Raw genomic sequence first — 21,609 nt, 5'->3', positions numbered from 1 at the left:
TCACAAAATTATAGCAGCCCATTGTGAGCTGCTCTGCCCAGGGGGGAGGAGCGAAGCATCCCCACCTGGATATAATCTGGGATTTGGGACAAGCTGCCCTTACCCACTGGTTTCCAAAAGACAAGAGCTACATGAACTTTTCACCACTTTTACAGGATCACCATTTCAACAAGACCATTTCATCTGGACTGCTACCACCACCCTAACTAGCAGGGTGTCGGGTTGTATTCTGACTCTGTCAGTGGTGTTCTCTTTTGCATGTATTTTGGTATTTTTCCCCTTTTCCTAATAAACTGTATTTCTGACTTGGAATCTCTCACTGGTTTTGCTTTCAAACCAGAACACTATAAAACACCCATGCTGGCTCTTCAAGACCATCAAGCTCCATCTAACATATACTTATACAGCCCAGCTACTAAACGCATGGGCCATGCACACCAGGCTTATCTGGACATATTTCTGTGGAATTGGCATAATCTGTTGCTGATCTGCTATTCAACAAAGACTGTAAAATCAATTCCAAGAAACACATAGTCAGGTAAGATGTTCATTAAACTTTAAGCACTAATAAACAAATCAAAACTAGAACAAGAGACACTAGAGACTGGAAACTTGGAACTGTTCAGTGATGCAGATCAGAAAAGAGCCTTCCAGGAAATCTTTTTCCTTCCCATTATAGTCTCCTAAGTACACATTCTCCTGCAGTCTTCCTTTCCAGAATCACTGTACTTAAAAAAGCATGTGTGCGGGTTGGGGACATAGCTATGGATATAATTCCTCTCCAGAGCCTCTCCGCCCAGAACGCAGACCCTGCTGATACTTCATCTGTTCCCTCTGCACTCAAGTTATTTCTCTCTTGGGGAAGAAGCAGTCCTCCGTTACAGACATTACTTGAAAGGGGCTTGAAATAATTTTAACCTGCGCTATGTAATCACATCTCTCAAGACAGTTGTTTGCTATGCTGCTGTACTGACTGACACACTATGTGCTACAACAGCTACCAAGAGCTGTGACAGGTCCCAGTGCAGCTAAAGCACTTCAGACTTTCCCTCCTCCATCAAACCCCACTTTCCTTCTGCATCTCCCTTTACAGCAATGTTTCAGTCCTTCCTAGAGGTGTTACACCTGCCAATCAGTGACAGAAATGGAGAAGTTCCAAACAGAAATTTAGAAATTTGCAACATTGTCAACACCACATCCCTTTCACAACATTTTCATTTTGGATAATTATTGCAGGGGAGACTCTGTCAAAGCAGTTCTTACAGCATATATGGCAAATCCTGAACTGTTTTTATGGACTTGTATATGATGAAGAGAGGTGCTGATATTTTCTTGCTGATATGGGATCATCACCAGAGATTCACACTGATGTGTCATCTGCCACTGATCACAAGACTTGATTTGAAGTCACAGTACAGGTGGATGGAGCTACTCCAGATTTTCTACAATTTTAGGTGATGACATTTCAATGGTACACTTGTTGCAAGCAGGACATTTCTCCGTAAGTATCTATAGAATTTTATCTTATCACCCTTTTTCAGTAGGCACACAACACTTCCTATCTCATATTAAAAAAACCCCAACTTCTTGAAGCAGGGCGCAGGGTGTTAATGCACTGATAGAAGGTACATAACATTTTCCCATCTTTTTCTGATAGATGTTGAAGAGGTGGCAAAGGAATCTACCTACCAGTACTTCTGACTAAGCAGAAGACAAAAGGCCATCTAATCATCAGGAAAAACAATGTCCTCCTTATTCAACAGACACAGAACCTGTAGTTCCATGTTGCCTGTCCAACACACACACACTGCCCACTCTTTCAGTATCTTGCAATTTTCAAAGAGCCCTGTGTAACAATTTCAGACACACCCAACTGGCAAAGGTAAAAAAAACTGTCTTAAAAAGTTGCTTTAAAATCATTTATACCCTCTCCCATCTTAACTACTGATCTGGAGCAGGACAGAGCTTTCATAAATTTAACTTTTCTCTTTAGTCTTTTCACCCTTCAAATTCAAGGAATACAGACAAGAAAAAACAAAACAAAACAAAAGAATCCCAACATATAAACAAAAGGCTTATTAGAAACATGCAGCTAAAAAACAAATCACACTTCAGAAAAAAGTCCAAGGTTGTGGTACTACGAAATGCACTTGCTTTCTTCAGAAGCTTGAAGGGAACTACCCTGTGAAGTACAAACCTGCACCACCACTCAGACAGTGAAGTGAGTGCAATAACCTTCCTTGAGCTTTGTTTCTTTATTATTTGTAGGGATTTCCACTCTGTGTACAAAAAGCAGCAACAAAGCCACTTCTAGGGCATATTAAATATTATGTTAAACACAGTCTAGATACCGACAAAATTAAATACAAAGCAGAGGAAACTAAGAGATATCAGCCAGAGAATGTTTCACTAGCTTTTCTATAAATGTATGTTGTTCATTTATTTTCATCAAATATCCAGCTATTAAAATGACAGATGCTGCAGTAAGTGTTCTACAACTTCAGACAAAAGCCTTTTTTATTTGACACCTACTACAACTATTAAATCGTCAACTGCTGATTAGCTTGAGGGCTAATCTTTGAAATGTCACAGTTAATTTCAGATCTCATTTCTAAAAGTTACTGTTTCCTTTTGTATGCAGTTTTACACTGTTGGCAGATGAAAACATTTGCAATGAATTTTCCTAATGAGCAAACATTGTTTATGACCTTATGCAAACTTGCTGATGGCTTAGTTTAGCAGCTCTCTGTTTTGAGGAGTCTCCTAAATGAACTGGCCACATAGAGAGCAAATTAGTTCACCAAGCCACTGTACTGCTCTCACTTGCTCATGGGAGTTGGATAATTTACTGGAAGTCAGGAGTAATGTAGGAAGAGATGCACCATATTTATCTCTTCTCAGGTAAATGGAGATTCAAGGTTCAAGAAAACCAGAAAGTTCTGTAGTGGGCCTTGCACAAAGCCAGACCCCAAGTGCTTTTCTTTTTTGTGCTACACAAGAAATGCCCTAACAGGAATCAAGTTCTGAAAAATGAAAAGACAAAGCAAGGCATTAAATTCAGAACAGTTCGCACTCACGGGGTCAGATGTAGAAAAAAACTGAGATTTGCCAAGAGCCAGTGGGGTTGTGAGCATGTGCATGTGTGTGCATACATTTATAGATTTTCCTGACTACGTGTTTTGCTAGTTTTTTGCACTCCCTCAAATCAGCCAATTATGGTTAATGTCCAACAAGAAATTTTCAAATGCTCAAAATTAAGTTGAATTTGATTGAACATTCAAAAGCATTTCTCAGTAACAGATGTCTCTATAGTGTCAAGTATTCCACTGCACACTAAACCTCTACCCCCCGCCCCTTTTATAAAATTAAATGTTCTTTTAAAGCTCTATTCTGTATTAACAAGAAATTTTTTGATTGACATTTCTGCCCTCCCCCCAATACTTTTACTATTCACCCTACCTCAGCCATGCCAACAAAGAAAATTTACCTGCAGGTATAAATAGCTCTTGAGGCTTAATTCAGAACCGTTCATGCAAAATTAGCCATACTGATCAATGCCACTAACAGAAATGTTTGTTAGACTCCCATATTAAGGATAAGTTAATCCTGCTCAAGTCCATGCTAATTTTATCTGATTCCCTGCCAAAGACTGACACATTTTTTAATTTAAGCATCTTGGGTATGGGTTTTTTTCCAGGATGACATAAAGTAAATACTTTCTCCTGTTCCTATTCCATTGCTAACACATCCTGTATTTCTGAGATTCCTGTACAGCACAGTGGCTTCTGAAGCCTGGAAATTGGAGGCAAGCTGCTAAGATAAATCTTCAGAAATAATCAGCATCAAAATACAAAGCAAACTTCATATAAATAAGCATTTTTCCAGTTATGAAATATGACTAGATCTATTCAAATGCAGGATGCCAGGGACAGACTTGAAAGCTATTTCATGGCTGTGGTTTCAATTGTGCAGCAACTACTGTGATGGAATTTTATCCTACTGTGCTAGTCTCTGGCTGACATAAAAGGAAAAGACAACACTGTATTTAATTTTCTCACTCCTCCACTGCAATTCTTTTTCCATTACACAGAAATAATAGAAGGTCATAAGGATGAGAAATAAATTAACAATTTTGAAGCTTGATTTACAATAATAGATAATAGCACTAAATGCAAGAAGCAGAACACCCCGCAGCAACAGTTCAGGCATAAATCAGTGAGAATGGTAACATTCATGACTTCACAACAGTGACAAAGGTGAAGCAAATAAAAAACTACAGGAATAGATTTAAAAAAAAATAGTGTCATGTTTTGAATTAAAAAGGAATGAAAAAAAACATCTGACATACACTGCATTTTTCCCAATACTTGGCTCCCCCATGGAACCAAAACAACTTCTAATATCCTGAGAACAAATGTGGTATTTAATATGGCAGCCTTCCAGTGCCTGAAGGAATCAACAAGAAAACTGCAGAGTGACTATTTACAAGGGGATGTAGTGATGGGATAAGGGTAAATGGATTCCAACAGAAAGAGGACAGATTTAGACTAGAGATTAGAAAGAAATTCTTTACTGTGAGGGTGCTGAGGAACTGGAACAGGCTGCCCAAAGAAATTGTGGATGTCCCATCCCTCAAGGTGTTCAAGGCCAGGTTGGATGGGGCTCTCAGAGGGGTTGGAACTAGATGGCCTTTCAGATCCCTTCCAACCTAAACCATTCTGTGGCATCTTTCCAAGTACAGCCAAAATTTTTTTTCCTAACAGATATAAATATTGCTGTAATTGTCAGTTACTGTGAAGTCATCCATAGTCTCTATAAAGAGAAGAAAAAAGGTAAAAAATGACTAAAACCAAAATGCATCTATTCTCTAGATGGATTTTGATTCAGTATACACTAAATATGATTTGGTACCCTGAGAAGATAGCACTAATTCTTCACTAATTATTAAGCCTCTAAGCTATATTATGGTAGCATTGTACAAAATAAAGTTTGGCTTTTCTTTTTTTTTTTTTTATTTAATTATGCCTTAGACAAACAGCCATGATGAACATGTTATAGGTAGAATTCTGAAAAATGCTATAAAATTGAAATGTAGAAATATACATCTCCCAGACATATATTTTTTTCCCATGACTTTATCATTCTGTACTGATTCAAAGCAGTAACAGTTCAGCAAAGACCACAGTCGATCCTGCAAATCTAAATTACTTCCAGTGCCTCTACCAACTACATCAAGGAACTCCTCAAACACCTAAACTGTGTCAAAAAAACTGTGTAAACACTTATTTTCTACCAACTTTTCTGACACTCAAGTTATCTGAAAGAATGTGTACTATTTGAGAAGAGGAATATATTTAGCAAGGAAAGAGGACCTGGCACTTTATAAATCACAAGGGTAGTTTTGCATTCAGTTTCTACAAACGTCTCTATCTGGATTAAGTGGAAAAAAATAAGTTCAAAATCTTTTTTGTTGTTGATTTTTATTTCAGCAACTTTCTCATTTATAACCAATCAAGTGCTCTGATATCTAAAGAAACTAGAAAAATGCACACCATGAAAGCCAAGCTAGTCCCAAATCAAAAGCACTCCTGTCCTGAAAGCTGGTCATTGCAGAGGGGCCGTTCTAACCACAAAATACCTTATTCAACAGGAAAATGGCCAACAGCAGTGAATTTGAATGTTGTCCAGAATTAGGACATTCAGATTAACAAAACTGTAGGAAGATCCCTGCAGATCTTTTGTTTTGCACTTCTCATCACAAAATCCTTTTTCACCTGTAAAACAGTATCCAGTTTATCTTTTTAAAAGTGTAGCAGATAGCTGTATTACTCTTTTCTGATAAAACACCAAATTTATGTTTTCCTGCTCTGTATTCAGGATACACAAGAAATTTATATGGTAATCAACATCATTATAAGTCTGATAAGTATGAAGGCAAAATAACAGAAGGAATCAATTTGCTAAGAAAAAAAAAATCTAGAAAGAGAGCAGAACCCTCAGGAATATTTAAGGAATATGCATAATTTCCCTTCCAATAGATTTCTGACAACAGAATTAGAATAAATAACATTTTGTACTGAGTTTCTGATGCACAAAAATAGGATTTGTCATGTCAAGTCTCTGGGCAACAGCCTTATCTGTTTTCTAAATGCTGTCTCCTAGAAAATGTTTAAAAATTAAAAAAATTAAAAAAAGAAGAGAAAGTTGAAAGAATTATATTCCATATAATTAGGACCCAGCACACTTCATCCCAAGTTTTTTCCAAATGGTTTAAAAAAATTCCACAACCCCCTTCCCACTCAATGCTGTTGTCTTCTATAAATAATGTCAAAGAAAATGAAAAGTGGGTAAAGGGATTTATTATTTATGACATGACAGTGTTTCTGATATTATATTCACAGAAAGCATAGAGAAAGCTTCTTAGTAGATTTTCCAGTTTTAGATTCTTGTCTGCAGCTTCTTATTTATCTTTCTTAATCTGACAAATAACAACATAGTTTATTATTGGAAGAGTCTTTGAATATTGATAAGATTTAGTCCTCCCTTTTGGTTTTTTTTTTTCCAAAACCCACTTTATATTTGGCAAAGATAATCTTGAATAAAAGAATGTCCGTTTCCTGTTTAGAATAAGATTTTTAAAATAAACTGTAAAAACTTTATATTAAAATACATATTCTGTAAAAAAAAAATTAAATTAGATTTAGCACTCCAAAACTTAAAACTCAAATTCCAGTGAAATTTTTTAATTAGGTCACAAATTACAGCATTTATTACACTGAAGAATAAAAATTTTAAAAATATTTCTGGTAAAAATCAATTTGTTCCTTCAGCTTCAACTTTTTGAACACTACAATGCAAAATAATTAATATCCTTCTAAAACTCTTTTTTCTCCATGCTGTGTGGAAAAGCTTGAGCATTGTGTGTTTTAATTATGCCCTAAGGAAGTGTAGTTGCTATAGACTTTCTTCTCTCCATATCTCTCTCAATAAAATGTTGTTGTGAATTACAGGTACAGGAAGCATGATCCTTGCAATTACCACATTTGGGCTTTGCATTGTCATTATGATTTGGTTGACCAATGCTAAAGACAAATATTTTACCAAGCACCTCAGACAGGTACTAAATATAGTGAATAATCATGCAGTAATTTTTCTGAAAACCATTATACATGAGACAGTAAAGTAAGTAAACATAGCTGAATGTGGCTGTTGAAGCTTTGATTCATTTCCTCCCTAAAGGGATGCTTGTGAGATTTTGCTGGTGTCTCTGAAACTAGTAAAAAAGAGCTTTCTTTCAATCTTATATTTTTTGTGTTTGATTTTGTTGGGATTTTATTTTGTTGTTGTTGGAGAGGAAGCAGTGAAGGGTAATTAAGCAATGTTAATGAAATAAATCAATTTCACCATAACTGGCTGCAAAACTAAACAGAAGCAAAAAAGGATAAGAAAAACAAAAAACAACAAAAAAACAAACCAAAAAGGAACTACACAGCAATATTCAATTTTAAGCCTATTGATAGGAATGGGAATAACATGGAACAATACAGGACAAATACAACTGAGTCCCTGCAGAGTCTGGTTCATAGCTGCTACTGTCTGAAAGCTTCATCAAAGATCCAGACCGACTGTGGATACAATAGAATACAATAGAATAACAAATTCTTTTGCTGAAACATTCAGTCTAATTCAGATTAAAAAGAAAGCAAAATTCATCTTGTGCAAGCAACTAGATACAGGTATTTTCTTGTTATATGTTGGGTTTTACTAGAAATTCTGAATTAGTTTCAATCGTGTGTACCACATCACAGAAAGCTTTTTCAGCAATTAACAAGGACAACAAAAGTTTGAGCCTTTACACCTTGTTGATGTATTTGTGCAGGCATTTCCTCCTTGAAGCAGTTTCTGGCACCTTAGTTCTGCTACTTCAACATGTTTCAACGTTAATTGATATCCAAGACAGTTTGTTCTAACATGGAGACAGGATTTTACCAGCTCCCTCCAACCTTCTCCATGCTCTTGCTGCAAGGAGGTGCCCCTCTGTGCACCACTGAAACACACTTTTTTTCAAACACTGTTTTCCTTATCTAGCCATATTGCAGACCAAGCACACTGCTAAACAAAGCATGTTCCATTCCAGTAGGTTCCTTGCTGCAGCTATTGGAAACTCCAAAGACCATTTTCCCTGAAATGGAGTCTGTTCACGTCTCTTGGTGAGCTCTGCAGACTCCTGAACACATATGCACCACTAATATCTGACTGATGCTGCCTCAGATACAATTAAGCAATTAAGAAGTTTTAAGATCACACTCTTATTGCCTGTTTTACTCTGCTAAAAAGCAGAAAAGCTGAAGAAATGTAAACAAATTCTTAAAAAAACCCCCCAAAAAACTAAGGGTTTGCAATTGTACAGTTGAAATCAGAATGAAGATACTACTGCATATGAACAATTCTTAAGGCAATGTGATCATGTTTTGCACTTAATTGTGAAAAAATACAAATTATAAATAAATTTAAATCACAACTGAAGCATGTTGCAAGAATATCTAGGATGTACAGCACTGGAGATAGAGACACTGTACTCTAGCCTATTACCAAACCTAAATGATGGAGAGAAATATGTATTTCCAGATCACATTCCAATTACTCCTTAACTGCTAAAACATTTGCTTAAAAGGTCACTGCAGCTTGCAAAACTTGTGGTTCCCTTGAGACCACTCTGATTTGTTAATTCAGATGACATTCATGCTTAAAAGTCTGATAATTCAGGAATTGTACAGTGTCATCCCTTAGCATCTGAACATAGGTAATGAGTAAGATTGTTGAGGCATTAATTTTTAATATAAAATGGAACTGGAAGCTCTGAAGATAGAAGAAATAAACAACTCTGCTTTCTTTTTCAGATGTTTCTTAATATTTAATACTTGTTTCAATTACTGACACAAGCCTCCTGCATCCCACAATTATTGGATGAGGACTTACCGTTACTCCAAAGAACCTGGTTTCATTCATCGCATTCAGAAAAATGTTGCCGAGTTTTTGATTTGAGTAGTTAAAATCTTCAATTTTTTGGTGCTTGTTGGTGGAATTCAGGTGTTTCATTGCCCGCTGTAGGGTGCTGGCAATCACCCATATTCCATCATAGGCATAACCATGAAATTTGCTGGATTGCCCATCACCACGTCTAGCGTTGTATTCCTTTTCATACTGCTGTGGAGTCTGCAGAGGAGATAAAATTCAGTTTTACCTCAGCACTTAACACTTTACACAGCTGAATCTAAACCAACACCTCAAACTGCACCCTCCAATTTAGAGATGTGCATAACTAATACAGAAAAGGCCTCCAAAATAAAAATTATGAAAGAAAATAAAATTCCAGAAACATGTATTGCTTGATTTAAAAACTGATGGTGAGATTGGGAAGCAGAACTAGGAGACAGAGATACTGAAAGCAGTTGTACTGCTGTCACATAAATGACGACTTGCTTTATTTTATTTTTGTACAAAAGGCTCCAGTTCAACCAAAACTGTACACTGGTGAGCCCTAATACTAGAACAGGGAATAAGTCTCTATTCCTGAAAATTAGTGGTCTGATTACACTTTACAGGATAACACAAATCAAATAACCCTTACTCGAGCAACTGTTTGCTCAGTATGAAATTTTGAGTGGATATTTGTCTGTATTTTACAAGTTCACTATGTTCTGCATGGTGTGTTGTCATATGATGAGCTATCCTTCAGTAATGCTGTCTTTGATGCTCACTCAGCAAGGAATGAAAGGCAGATGGGAAAAAAAAGATGAAAAGCAGCAAAATCAGGCATGTTTATTCATTGGTTTGTATGGATTTGTTCTGTGATAAAATTTTGTGTGCTTTATGGAAAAAACATATATTTTTATATTTAAAACAAGCCTCACCTCCTGCTCCCTAGTTCTGAGAGACCCAAATCACCATTCAAACTGCCATTTGCAGAACAGGTTTACATATGAGAGTTTTCTGTTTCTGTGTTTAACTATTTAACTTGAAGTGACACAGCACATGACACTAAAGACTGTAATTCGAACTTCCATGTACATTTAACTACAATGTTCATACTGGAGGAAGAGGGCAGATTTGAAGCAAGGGACTTCACAGCTTTCTTATGCTACAGAGAATTAGATTTGATTTTGAAATATTTTAAAATTGCAAACTAGTGAAACTAACTAGTGATTAAGTAGTGAAACTAACTATGATTACTTCCAGGTCACTTGGTAGAACCCTTTAGCTTCACCTCCCTCCTTGGTGCTTTACTGTGCCAACCCAGCAGTGAGAACTGATGGTACAACAAAACAGATAGAAGAGAAATACTAACCCTTCCTGATATAGTCTTATTTGTTTTTGAGCTGAGAGGCTCAAAATCCACTCCAATATAACCCTCCATGGCTGCAAGAAGATTTTTGATGAGACACTGTGAGGAATTAATCCAGGCTTCCCACCAAAGATTTTCATACCACCCTGGAATAATCCACTGATATTTGCTGCCATACATTTCTTCATCATAGGCCTGCAAATAAGAAAAACAGAAAGGATAATGGACATTGTAATAGAGGTATTGAACATAAAACCAGTTGCTTTTGGTTAACTTTTTAAAATTATTAATGAAATTATTATAATTGGCATACAGAAGTATTTTAAGCAGTTTAGAATAATTACTTGCTAATAATGAAGACTTTTTTTGAAGACTCCTGACTTTAGAGTTCAGGACATGGGAATTTACTAAACCCTGTTTTTCTTTCAGTGGATCATTTCTTAAAAAGCAGAAAAATGAAACTGTATTCTAGAATTGAGGGAGTTAAAGAGGAACACAAACAGAAGGCACAGCTTTCCACAGAAAGTTCTTTACAGCACAACTATTGCATGAGTGATAGAACTATCATGCTACCACATTTAAACTAAGTAATTATCACCCTTAAGGACTAGATTAACAAGAAAACTTGGATCATAGACACCATTGAATCACATGTGGAAAATATGAATTAAGTGATTGCTAGAAAGCAGACCACAGTAACAATAAATTAGCAGTGCCTCCTGAGGAGCATGAGTGAATAGTGAATTGATAAAGCAAAATCTTAATGATTTTATTTTTCTCAGCAAGAAATAAAAAAAAATATTTTTGTCATTTAAAATGTCAATTTTAATTTTTTCATATGAAATTCTATATTTTTGGAATACTGAATACAACCCACTATAATCCAGGATACTGGGATTATAGTTATCTCCTTTCAATACATAGCAGATATATATAACAGGAAACAGAAATACTTTCTTAGTGAGGCACATATGCTGTTGTACCTAAAAGCTGATGTATTCTCAAATATTCTCTTTGATTGGGAAGAGTGTTCTAGGATAAAATTAGCAAATTTTATCTCAGATGTGTCTCACTGTCTTGCAACTAGATATTTTTCTTTTGACATTTCAGTCAGACTTCATTTCAAAACTGCAGGTTTCATGCTTCTTTGGCTCATAATATAGGCAATACTTGAGATAGAAGGCCTAAGATAAAAATTCCAATTTTTAGAAATACATGGTGCAAGCTTAGAGCTTTTAATAGGAAAACTCCTTCATTTTCACAAAAAGTATTACAGAAGAAGGAAATCATAAGAATGCAAACAGGACACATTAGTAATTCTGAAATGACTGTTTTGAAAAGTATCCCAAAGATCACACAAAAAGCCTATCAGAGAAGTAAAGATCAATAACAGAAGATATGAAATAGGAAAACCTCCTAAATATGTTAATACCCAAATTGAGAATGGTCTCTAAATCTGTGAAGTCTATTATAATGGTGCCAGCTCAGTTCATAACAGAATTGTGCACAAAGCAGATTTATTTGGCCCCTGGTTGCAGGAGCTTTTGTTCAGACAAAATCAAATTTCATGCCTTTGTATACATTGCTGCTTGAAAGTCCTGTCTGAAAGCTGGTGTCTTGTATCTCATATATTATTCCACAATCCACGTAAACAGTTTGTCTTTCTCTTGCTTATTAATTATGCCCTTCCAGAAACATATCTGCTTCTCTCCTCCTGCAGCTATGGAGACACTGTATTCCAGGGCCACCTGCAAGGAAAATGGCAATTCCATCCTGCAGTACTTCCTTCTAAAAGTGTTTGCATTATACAGTTAGGTCATTCAAGACCTTTCAGTCACTCAGTGTTTTTTATCTGACAGTTTTTGAATCATGAGGATGCAAACTGACTCAGAATAGTGCTTTTAGAGAAGGACAGTCTTACATAGCTTCCCCTGCTCTGTAGAGATTAAAGTATCAAATTGTGTATTGCCAGAAAGTATTGGCTGTGAACTATTCTGAAATTAGAGCTGCTGGAAATTTTGTTTGCATAAGCACTTGTACTGTTTCCTGCATAATCTGTGAATGCCCTGGAAAATCGGCTGAAAATTGAAAGTTTCAAAATAGCCAGAAATTTCATCCTGGAAACAAGGGATCATTCCCAACATGGTTGCCTGAAAGAATGGTTACACTTTCACATTTCTGCAACAATCTAGTTTAACAAAAGGCAAAACAAACACTTTAAGAGCTGACAACTCTTCCTTTGAGATACAGTGGAATGACAGGGCTTGAAGGGTAGTCTGGGGAAGGCAAAAATGGGAAGAAAATCAGATCCTCTGAGGCTGAGCACCATGACCATGCAGTCATTTTTCTAGTGACAGTGCAGCTGACAGTATTCAGTGTTTGGGCCCCAGAAGACTTATTGCAAAATAATGCTTTTTTGCCACCATTTTCTCCCTGTTGATTCTGCTAAATGGAGATGATTTTGATGCTTATAAGATACAAGTACTTGAAACACATGGATCTTTCTTGAACTATTTGAGTGCACACAGACCAATACTTATACGTTTCAGTTTCTAAGGGGAAGATTTTTTGGCAGACAAGAGCAACCTGAAGAAGGTTTGCACATACTTTGTACCACAAGAACAACATAAAGTAGTCATACATTTTCCTTAATCTTTCTCCCATGCCCTATGTAGAATGCAAAGCCCTGAGCTGCTGTCAAGAAGCCAGGAAACTGTCATGGACAGTTTTTGCCTTTGTGAAACTGAATTTTTATTTTTTAATTTTAAAGCATTTTATTCTTGTTTGGATCCATAAATAAATGCTTGTTTACAAAAAAGAGATTCATGCAATAGATATTTCTTATGTGTAGCAAACAATTATTGGCAATTTTTTGATTGTTGAAGTATTAAGTTTTGACCAAAAGGCGCTAATTTCTATTCCAAGAAAACATCACATTCATCCCACAGAGGTGAAAATTAATTATAAAGCTAAGATTTCCCATAGAACTAAAACTGCTCACTGTTTTTGACACTGGTGATAAATGAATAGCTAAATTTATTTAAATCCTTGTAGGAAATACCTGCCAACATTCACTTTGGCTTGAACCAGTCCTGTCCTGTTTTCAAAGTTTGCTACTGTATTATACTATCTTTTAGTCCAATTTTTTGGGTGTGGGTGTGGATGTTGGTCTCTTCTTCCAAATAATAAGGAATAGAAAAAAAGTAAATTATCTGAATTTGCAATTTAGATTGGATATTAAGACTTCTTCACTGAAAAGATTATCAGGGACCAGGCAAAAGGTTGAGTCATCATCAATGGAGGCATTCAAAAGATGTGCAGATGAGGCACTTAGAGACATTACTTAGTGGTAGACTTGACAGTGCTGGGTTAATGGCTGGACTTGATAATCTTAAAGGTCTTTTAAAACCTAAATGGTTCTATGATTTTATATAAACTCCTCTGGATGTCCTGGGGAAGCCTTACAGAATATGACTGCTGAATACAGGCTGAAAAGTGAGGTAAACTTTAAAAATTTTACCACCTACATAAGTCATTATCAAATAATATTTAGGACATAATCACAATTAGGAAAAAAAAAATCTTGCATTAGTGAAAAAGTAACTTCCATTAACAAAGTCAAAGTCTTTTTCTGACTGACATCAGTAATCCTGCAGAATATAACAAGGAATCACAAGTGAAATCTGTCTGAAGACACATCTGGAAAACAGGAGTTTAAAAACTTGACATATCTAAATTATTGTCCTCTTAGACATGTATCTGTAGGAGTGCATGAGTCAATAATATATTTTATGACTAATAACAAGCTTTCTGACATATTGTAGTGCATTAATATATAAATGACCTACTTTGAACTGCCCTCTCCTGCATTCAATCTCCTGCTGAAACTCTCAAATAAATACCTTTAAACAAGCCTAAATACATGAACTTTCAGATTTCTCCAGGCTCCAAAAAAAATCCACCTTATTATTTTTGACACTAATGCACTTTAGAAGCCGCCATCACTCTTTAAACCTCTGAGAGTTACACACATTTCCCACATTCACACCAAACCCTAGCCACAGAAACCTGTGGCTGGCACTTCTGTGACAGAGACAGCCTCTCCTTGGAACCCTTCAGACATCAGAGATGCAGACTAAAGGACAGCCTGCCCCTCTAAGGAATTCTGAGATTTCTTCAGTGGCCTCACATGAACATGGATTTGAAAGAGAATTCTAGAGAAATGCAACTAGAAATTAAGGGCAACTAGAAATGTGGCCAATCTCTTGCTAATGTTGGATTGGAAGATAATTCTGACGAGGACCCCTCTGCTGGGGAAATGCAGCCCAACCCCAAGAGATCTGAGGAGGATCTGGGCTGCAGAAGTACCATTCTTTCTTCTAGGAATGAAAAAATAGGAGATTATCTCTGTCAATCCAATTTAAATGGCAGTACAAAAAGATCTATATATAAAGACCTATAAGAGATGAGAAGAATGGAAAATAAAATAATGCTTTCCATTTCCTTTTGGATGAAAACACATTTTGTTCCATCCAAATATATTCTATACTCTCCTTTCCAAATTTTGCCACCAACTGGGACAGCTGCCGAGTAAGAGCCAAAAAGCATCTGAGACACATGTAGCACTCAGATTTTGAACTTCTGCCTTTCCTTTCCTTCCAAGGATAGGTAACTGTCTCACCAAGTGAACACTAAAAAACATCCTTGGAAATTTAGATGCTGTTATTATTGCTTTTCCATTATATTTACTATGTTATTTGATTAATCTAACTACATAGACCAAGAACTCAATACTTAGGCCACTAAAGTCTTAGTCTTTCGTATTTTTTTTTTTAGATTGGTACAAGTATAGGTCCACATTTTAATCCTGCTACTTTTGCAGGCAATAACAGTGGATAAGTTTGCAGCATATTCACAAAAGAAATGGTGAGGATAGGGAATTTTATGTTTGCTAGTCTTACTGTTATGGTTAAAAAAACTTTATTTTTCACCAAGTAATATTTGCTTTCATGTAATATAAAATGTACAGCAGTCAGGTGGGAATGACAACTGTGCAATTAGCAACATTTTCAGTAGCAGAAATTATGAATGTTGCTGAGTTAGAATGTATAGGAACTGTCTTGAATTTCTTATTCTTTAAAAGCAAAACATACCAAGCCCATACATACAGACATTATCACCAGAACACAGCCCTTGGACAAGACTGAAATCTTGCAGTTCTCTCTCTATCTGCTGCTACATATGCAAGTATTTCCCTGGATCTGATGTGAAGAGCAATGCTCAAGTTTTATTTAGCACTTAATTCCTCTACAGGAAAGTCATAAGAAGCTAACCATGCAGTCTATACCTAAATTTCACTGAAGACAAAGCATTTTATTGAAAGAGAAATAGAACTACAGATGTGTAACCTCTATATCCTATATTTAGGATATAAACCTTCACAGAGATGAACTCCATGAAGAAATGTTTATGCTCAAGTTACTTTTTTATCAAACACAGCACATTCTTTATTCTGATATGCAATTAAATGTATTTACTTACGCAGCAGAAAACTTTCACAGCCATCTCCTCATTAAACTGGCCAAGGATTATCCGAACGTCATTGCCCTGCAGATGGAATAAAATAAGGGGCAGTTAAACTCAGTCACAGCTTCCAGAAAGTGGAAACTTTAATTGGTCATTCAGATCATGCAGGGAGTTAGCACAGATTACAGCTGCAGACAGAATTAACACAGAACTGTTTCATCTTCTATAAGTTCAAGAACTTGAGATATCGCAAAAGAAAAAAAATAGCTGAGGTGCAGAAAATTATTAGTCAATAGTAGTAATGAGAGTAAAATTGATACTACAGTCAAATATTAGTATTCAATAATACTAAAATATCAAATATTTGTTTGCTTCTTTGCAGTGTTTCTACTACAATTTTGCGTATTAGAACCAGTTGAAAACATAAACTTATCACTGTCTGCAGTGAAATAAAACTGTAAAATTAAGAAATGAGATCTGTGAGATCAAATGCCCTGATATTACACCTGCTTTAGTAATTTTTAAAGGTTTTACTCACACAACATCTTCTCTACAGTCACTACAACATATTGTCAACTCCCTTTCTACTCCCTCCCACCTCCACACACTAAAAAAAATCATCACAGTTTAAGAACCTATGACTGAAGTCCAAAGACAATTTTACTTTCATACTTAGAAACATGTTAAGAGAGTCTTCCTAAATTCAGGAGCATATGCAGAAAAATATTTCTCTAGGAACAGGACTAACCTCTTCCTAACATGAAAAATTATTTCTAATATCCATAAAACACACTTTTATGGCTTCACACTACCTTTTCTTTCACACAATGGCAGAGTTCTCTGCAAAAGCTTGAGCAAATCAATTTTTCCATTTCTTTCATATAAGACCTGTTTAGAATTACTAATAGCTCTTTCACTCTCCAAGGAAAAAACAAACATATGTTTCGGTACGATTTTCAGTGGCAAAAAACATTTAAGTTTTAATTAAATCAATTTGTCAAAGACTTTTAGCTCAGATAATTTCACTGTTTATTTCTTGTTCAGCAGAAAAGATTATGATGGACAGTGCAGTAAGATATTAGAATGCCTCTGTAATTAAATACATGAAAACAGTATCACTCTTAGCATGGTTAAAATCAGAAATAATGTAATGTGCTTTGCTCATTCTGAACCTGTGCATTTTCAGCAAGCCTGCTTCTCTTCATTTTTATATTTAGCCACAGATGGATAAAGTAATGTAAATCTTTTTCAAGTGGATTAGATTCTTTATAAACAAATCTAACAAGGTTACATGAAAATAAACAAACAAATTACACAAATTACATCAATAGCATTACAGTTTTTGTAAGGACAATAAATAGATTTAGGAATTATGCACAAAAAAAGCCCTTCGCCTCATCTACTATTTCTTTTTTTTCATATTTAAAAAATAATTTAGTTATTCTTGGAACCTCAGCTCTGAGTCACTTGACTGCTCTGAACATAAAAATGCAGACTTAATATTTGAAAAAAAGAGTTGCAGAGTTTGATTAAAAATAAATGGCACAGCACCTAATAATTACACTTAAAATTGAAGAAATTCCTTTCTATTTTATAACGTGATGAGAACCAATTAAAAGAACAAACAAACAAAATATGTAAACTGTGTGGTTTCATAAATAATAATTCCAGAGCGCGCATGCAGCAATGCTGCCCACTGGATGTGTGACAACATTCAGACTGAAGTCATAGTGCCTGTGATGTCTGGTTTCACACCTTAAGACATTGCTTCCACCTGGTTATCACATAATTTAGTATGCAACCATGTAACCAAGGAATTGTGTGTCAGAACACATGTAATTTAGGAGCTAATTTAGGAAAGTCTGTACAGCAGCTCTCCCTCTTTCATGCACAGCAGTCTTCCTCTGTGCAATGACAAACTCCTCAGCCAGCCTCTTCCTCCTGAACTCCACTTTCTGCATTCCATTCCACGTTTTCCCCAGATTTGTTCTTGAAGAATTGCATTCAAGATTGCAAATAAGCCTAGATCCATTGGATGCCAGGCTTGGGTCTGCTGGCTCCATCTCACATAAGAGACACTGAAGCTTCAAGTTCATGCAGCTGCCCATAGCTCAAGTCCTTGCAGAGGTTTTATCTGCATGGACAATGAAGTCTGCACCGAAGTGTATCAGAGCTGGGTTCATGTCAGTGCTCATGGGTCAAAATCCACATTACAGACTCATGCAAAGAGATACATCAGATGCCTGCTGGGCAAAACTTTTTTACCCCTTCATTCTTACTATTAACTGACTATAAACCAGCATGATTTCCTTGCAAGGATATACTCGTCCTTTACTCAAACCCATGCAGAATGATGTAAGTTAACACAGTGGAACTTCCTCACAGGGATCAAAGAAATCACCCACTAGATCCCTGCAAGTGTCAAGTCTCTCTTTCAGAGAGCTGTAAATTGCTTGCATGGAGTTAAAACATATTTGGCAGAAGAGGTTTTAATTCATGGAACTAGGCAGGTGATCTACAAGATGATTAAAAGCATCCCAGGGGGAAGGCAAATCCCAAAACTGCACTTACATAAAAAGACCAATGTTTAGACTGTTTGCCAGATGGTGAGCTGTCATATTTACTCTTCCCAGAGATTACAGTAGCAATATCAGCATTTAAGCTTTGCCCCTCAGTAAGAAATACATATGTTCCCATATGGACTGAAGTTCAAACAAGAAAATGAAGAACAGTTACATTTCATTTACCCACAGTTGTGGCAAACCCTGCATAAAAACATGTTTTATAAATTAAGACTACAGCACAGCCTCAAAAAGTAATGACTCTTTTTCTCCTTTCTTTCTTTCACATAGGTGAGGATATTATTTGGTTACTAAATATAAAATGTCTTTGGTAGCACCAGGAGCTGAGTAATATAAACCCTGAAGAGAGTGAGGATCAACACATCTAAGATGCTCTGCTGAGGGATGAAGAACAACTTGTCTCCTTCACTGCCATTTCCAACAGCCTCAGACACGAGAGACTCTTTAGCCTTTTCAGAGTTTTTGAGTGATGCACATTATGCTGAAATAGGCAGCTTTTTTTTTCAGCCTTCAGAGCTTCCTTTCTTTGATCAGATTTTAATCTGTCTCATTTCTAATGAATAACACCACAATGTTGTATTATATAGCTTTTCAGAGAAGGATTGCTACAATATCTCATCTGCCAGGAAAAGTCAACGTCTTGGCAGGCTCTTTATGAGATACCTAAATTGAGTAGCTCAGATACTCTGTCTTATTCTCTACCACATATCTGACAGTCAAGAGGTTATCAATAAATCTACAAAATCCTGGGTAACTTTGACAAAAGAGGTAGCCACGTGTCCTGCCTTCTAAATGCTTGGACGTCCACTTGAAGAACTATAGATAAGCCTCTGACCTTAGCTATGGAATCACTGATGGTGAAGGTGAACTAGAGGACATCAACTCCCACCATCATAACATGATGGTAATTCTTTTGTCCTACATGCAAGACACAAAAAGTTGGAAGCAGAAGTGTTATTGCTCTTGCAATTTGTCTGCACATGCTTAGAATTTTCAAGCTTTTACATGGATGGACAAATCCATCCCTTTCTCTGAATGCAAAACTGAATTTTAAAGATATCCTTAAGCTTAAAATTACCTTTAACTGTGCTGCCAATACAGTAGAAACTAAGGTGTTACTGAGAGAAATATAAAATATAAAGGCATATTTCTACATATCATACCAGACTTTGCTGTTTTCCATTCCATAATCATCAATTTTATTAATTTAAATGTGTTTGTGAAAATAAAAGGTATTTCAGGTAAGCAGATAGCAGTTTACCTTAGAAATGAGGTTTACATGTTGAAGAAAGGAATTAATATTATTAGAATTGTTGAGCTAAATTCTGTGCCAAACATGTACCTAATTATAACTAAACTTATGTTTATATCAAGAAGATTTTCTGGATAATTGCTTATTTATTATTTTACTAATTTGCTTTGAAGAAGAAGAAATCTAGAGATAACAAGTATACTGTAAGTTCATCTGGAATTCCCTGCAAAACAACCCAGTGTGTTGCTGATGCAGAGGATAGCTAGAATCACATTGCTTCTTCTGACTTCCAGCCTGAAGATGCATGCTTGATATGCTTTTTTTTTCTTGTTATTACACCATTCTTAGTACAAAATATGTTTATTGTAACACCTACTGGAGTGTCTTCAACCCAGACAGGTTTCCAGACAGAAAAAGCAAACTGGCTTAGACTGGACAAACATTGGCTTTTCACAAACATAAACTTTACTTATTAATACTTTAAACACTCAGGCTTAGGTTTCTAGATTGTGAAAATAATAAAGCCAACTTAGTCTACCATGCTCCAGAACCTTTCCAGCTTCAGTAGTGGTCTAGTCTTACACAGGTCAATATTGCTTTAGTGTAATTTTTTTAAACATAATTTCGTTTATTAAGGTTTTTTGGGGTTTTTTTTGCATCCTGTTTTACACATATTTAAGCACTTGAAAGACTGTGGATTTGATTGTGTGTTATATGCACTTAATGCCAGAAACAATTTGATCTTGGCCATTTAAAAGTGCTTTCTCCTGCTGTTCAATCATTTGTTTCATGTTCCTGTGCAGTTTAAGATTAATCTCTCCTGTGTCTAGTTTATTGCTGGTTGTGCTGCATGGTAATGCTAAAATATAGTTTTAATTTTATGAGATGCCAGAAGTCTAGTAAATCAATATAATAAGAGAAGGATGGGAAATTATTCTGCTACCGAATTTTTTTTCTTCTTTTTTCCTTGTGATTCATTTGAAATCATGCAGATGATGTTAGCAAAGAATTCAATTTAAAATGTGTAATGAAGCTAATGGAAAGGGGCTCAATATTCTTTCTATATGATAATTTACCTTAAAAGGGTTCTGGATCCAAACCTCAAGAGTTTTCACATGTATATCACTATGACTGGGGCTTTAACTGCAAACATTAAGCCAGCAACAACTTCCTTTGTTTAGTATCACTATCGGAAGCAATCAAAAATATTTAGTATATACATAGACCTTCATTAACTTAAGAAGGACTAGGCCCTCAAAATGCCTTTTTAAAAAATATTATTATGCAATGGAATATAGTAATACATCATTCTAACACAAATTTCATTTCCTTACTCCTGTCCATAGAAAAAAAAATCACCATTTTCTCTTTTTCATCAAACAGCAACACATACCTTAAGCTTCTTTACACTTGTGCAGGGATCATCGGAAAAACTCTCAGTATCCGAAATCTCGATGTCTTTGCCATCAAGGACGCCAGTCAGATTGTTCCTCACCTGTCACAAGTTGAGAAAAAGGCAAACCAGTGAACCCAGAGCCAGTGAGAAGGAAGCAGACAGACTGCATTTATACCTGTGATGACAAGCAATGATCTTGACGATGATCTATGCACCCACATAGTTTTTTCCATTTCGCCTAAAATGTGATCAAGGTGCTATTCCCCTACGACCACAATCTGCTATCAATGGCTGCACCACATAAAGCAGGTTACTATGATGGGCAAAAGAAGTTCACACACAGCCCCGCAAACTGAGCTCCCACTTTGTGTCATGGGGTGGGCAACTCTTCTGTGTTCCCAGGGCTGTTAGGACCAAAAACTTGTGGCCAAAGTGAGACAGTATAAAGGGAAAAGACTCATCAAGAAAACTCTTATACACTCTCAAGTACTTATTTCAGCTGGTCCTA

General features: G+C 36.0%; 1 protein-coding gene across 1 annotated transcript in view; it reads right to left on the bottom strand.

The window, feature by feature from the left end:
* The window catches only part of GABBR2 (gamma-aminobutyric acid type B receptor subunit 2), a 458,985-nt gene that overhangs the window by 221,442 nt on the left and 215,934 nt on the right, over positions 1–21,609 (bottom strand). The window contains exons 4-7 of the mRNA XM_039711173.1: positions 21,099–21,200; positions 15,887–15,952; positions 10,349–10,540; positions 8,980–9,216 (exon numbers count right to left, since the gene is read on the bottom strand). Coding sequence (XP_039567107.1) covers positions 8,980–9,216; positions 10,349–10,540; positions 15,887–15,952; positions 21,099–21,200 — 597 coding nt within the window. The remainder of the gene's footprint in view (positions 1–8,979; positions 9,217–10,348; positions 10,541–15,886; positions 15,953–21,098; positions 21,201–21,609) is intronic.

The sequence above is a fragment of the Passer montanus genome, unplaced genomic scaffold (assembly GCF_014805655.1).
Source record: "Passer montanus isolate IOZ18808 unplaced genomic scaffold, ASM1480565v1 scaffold24, whole genome shotgun sequence".
In the NCBI taxonomy this organism is placed as follows: domain Eukaryota; kingdom Metazoa; phylum Chordata; class Aves; order Passeriformes; family Passeridae; genus Passer; species Passer montanus.
This window is presented reverse-complemented; position numbering and strand designations above follow the sequence as displayed.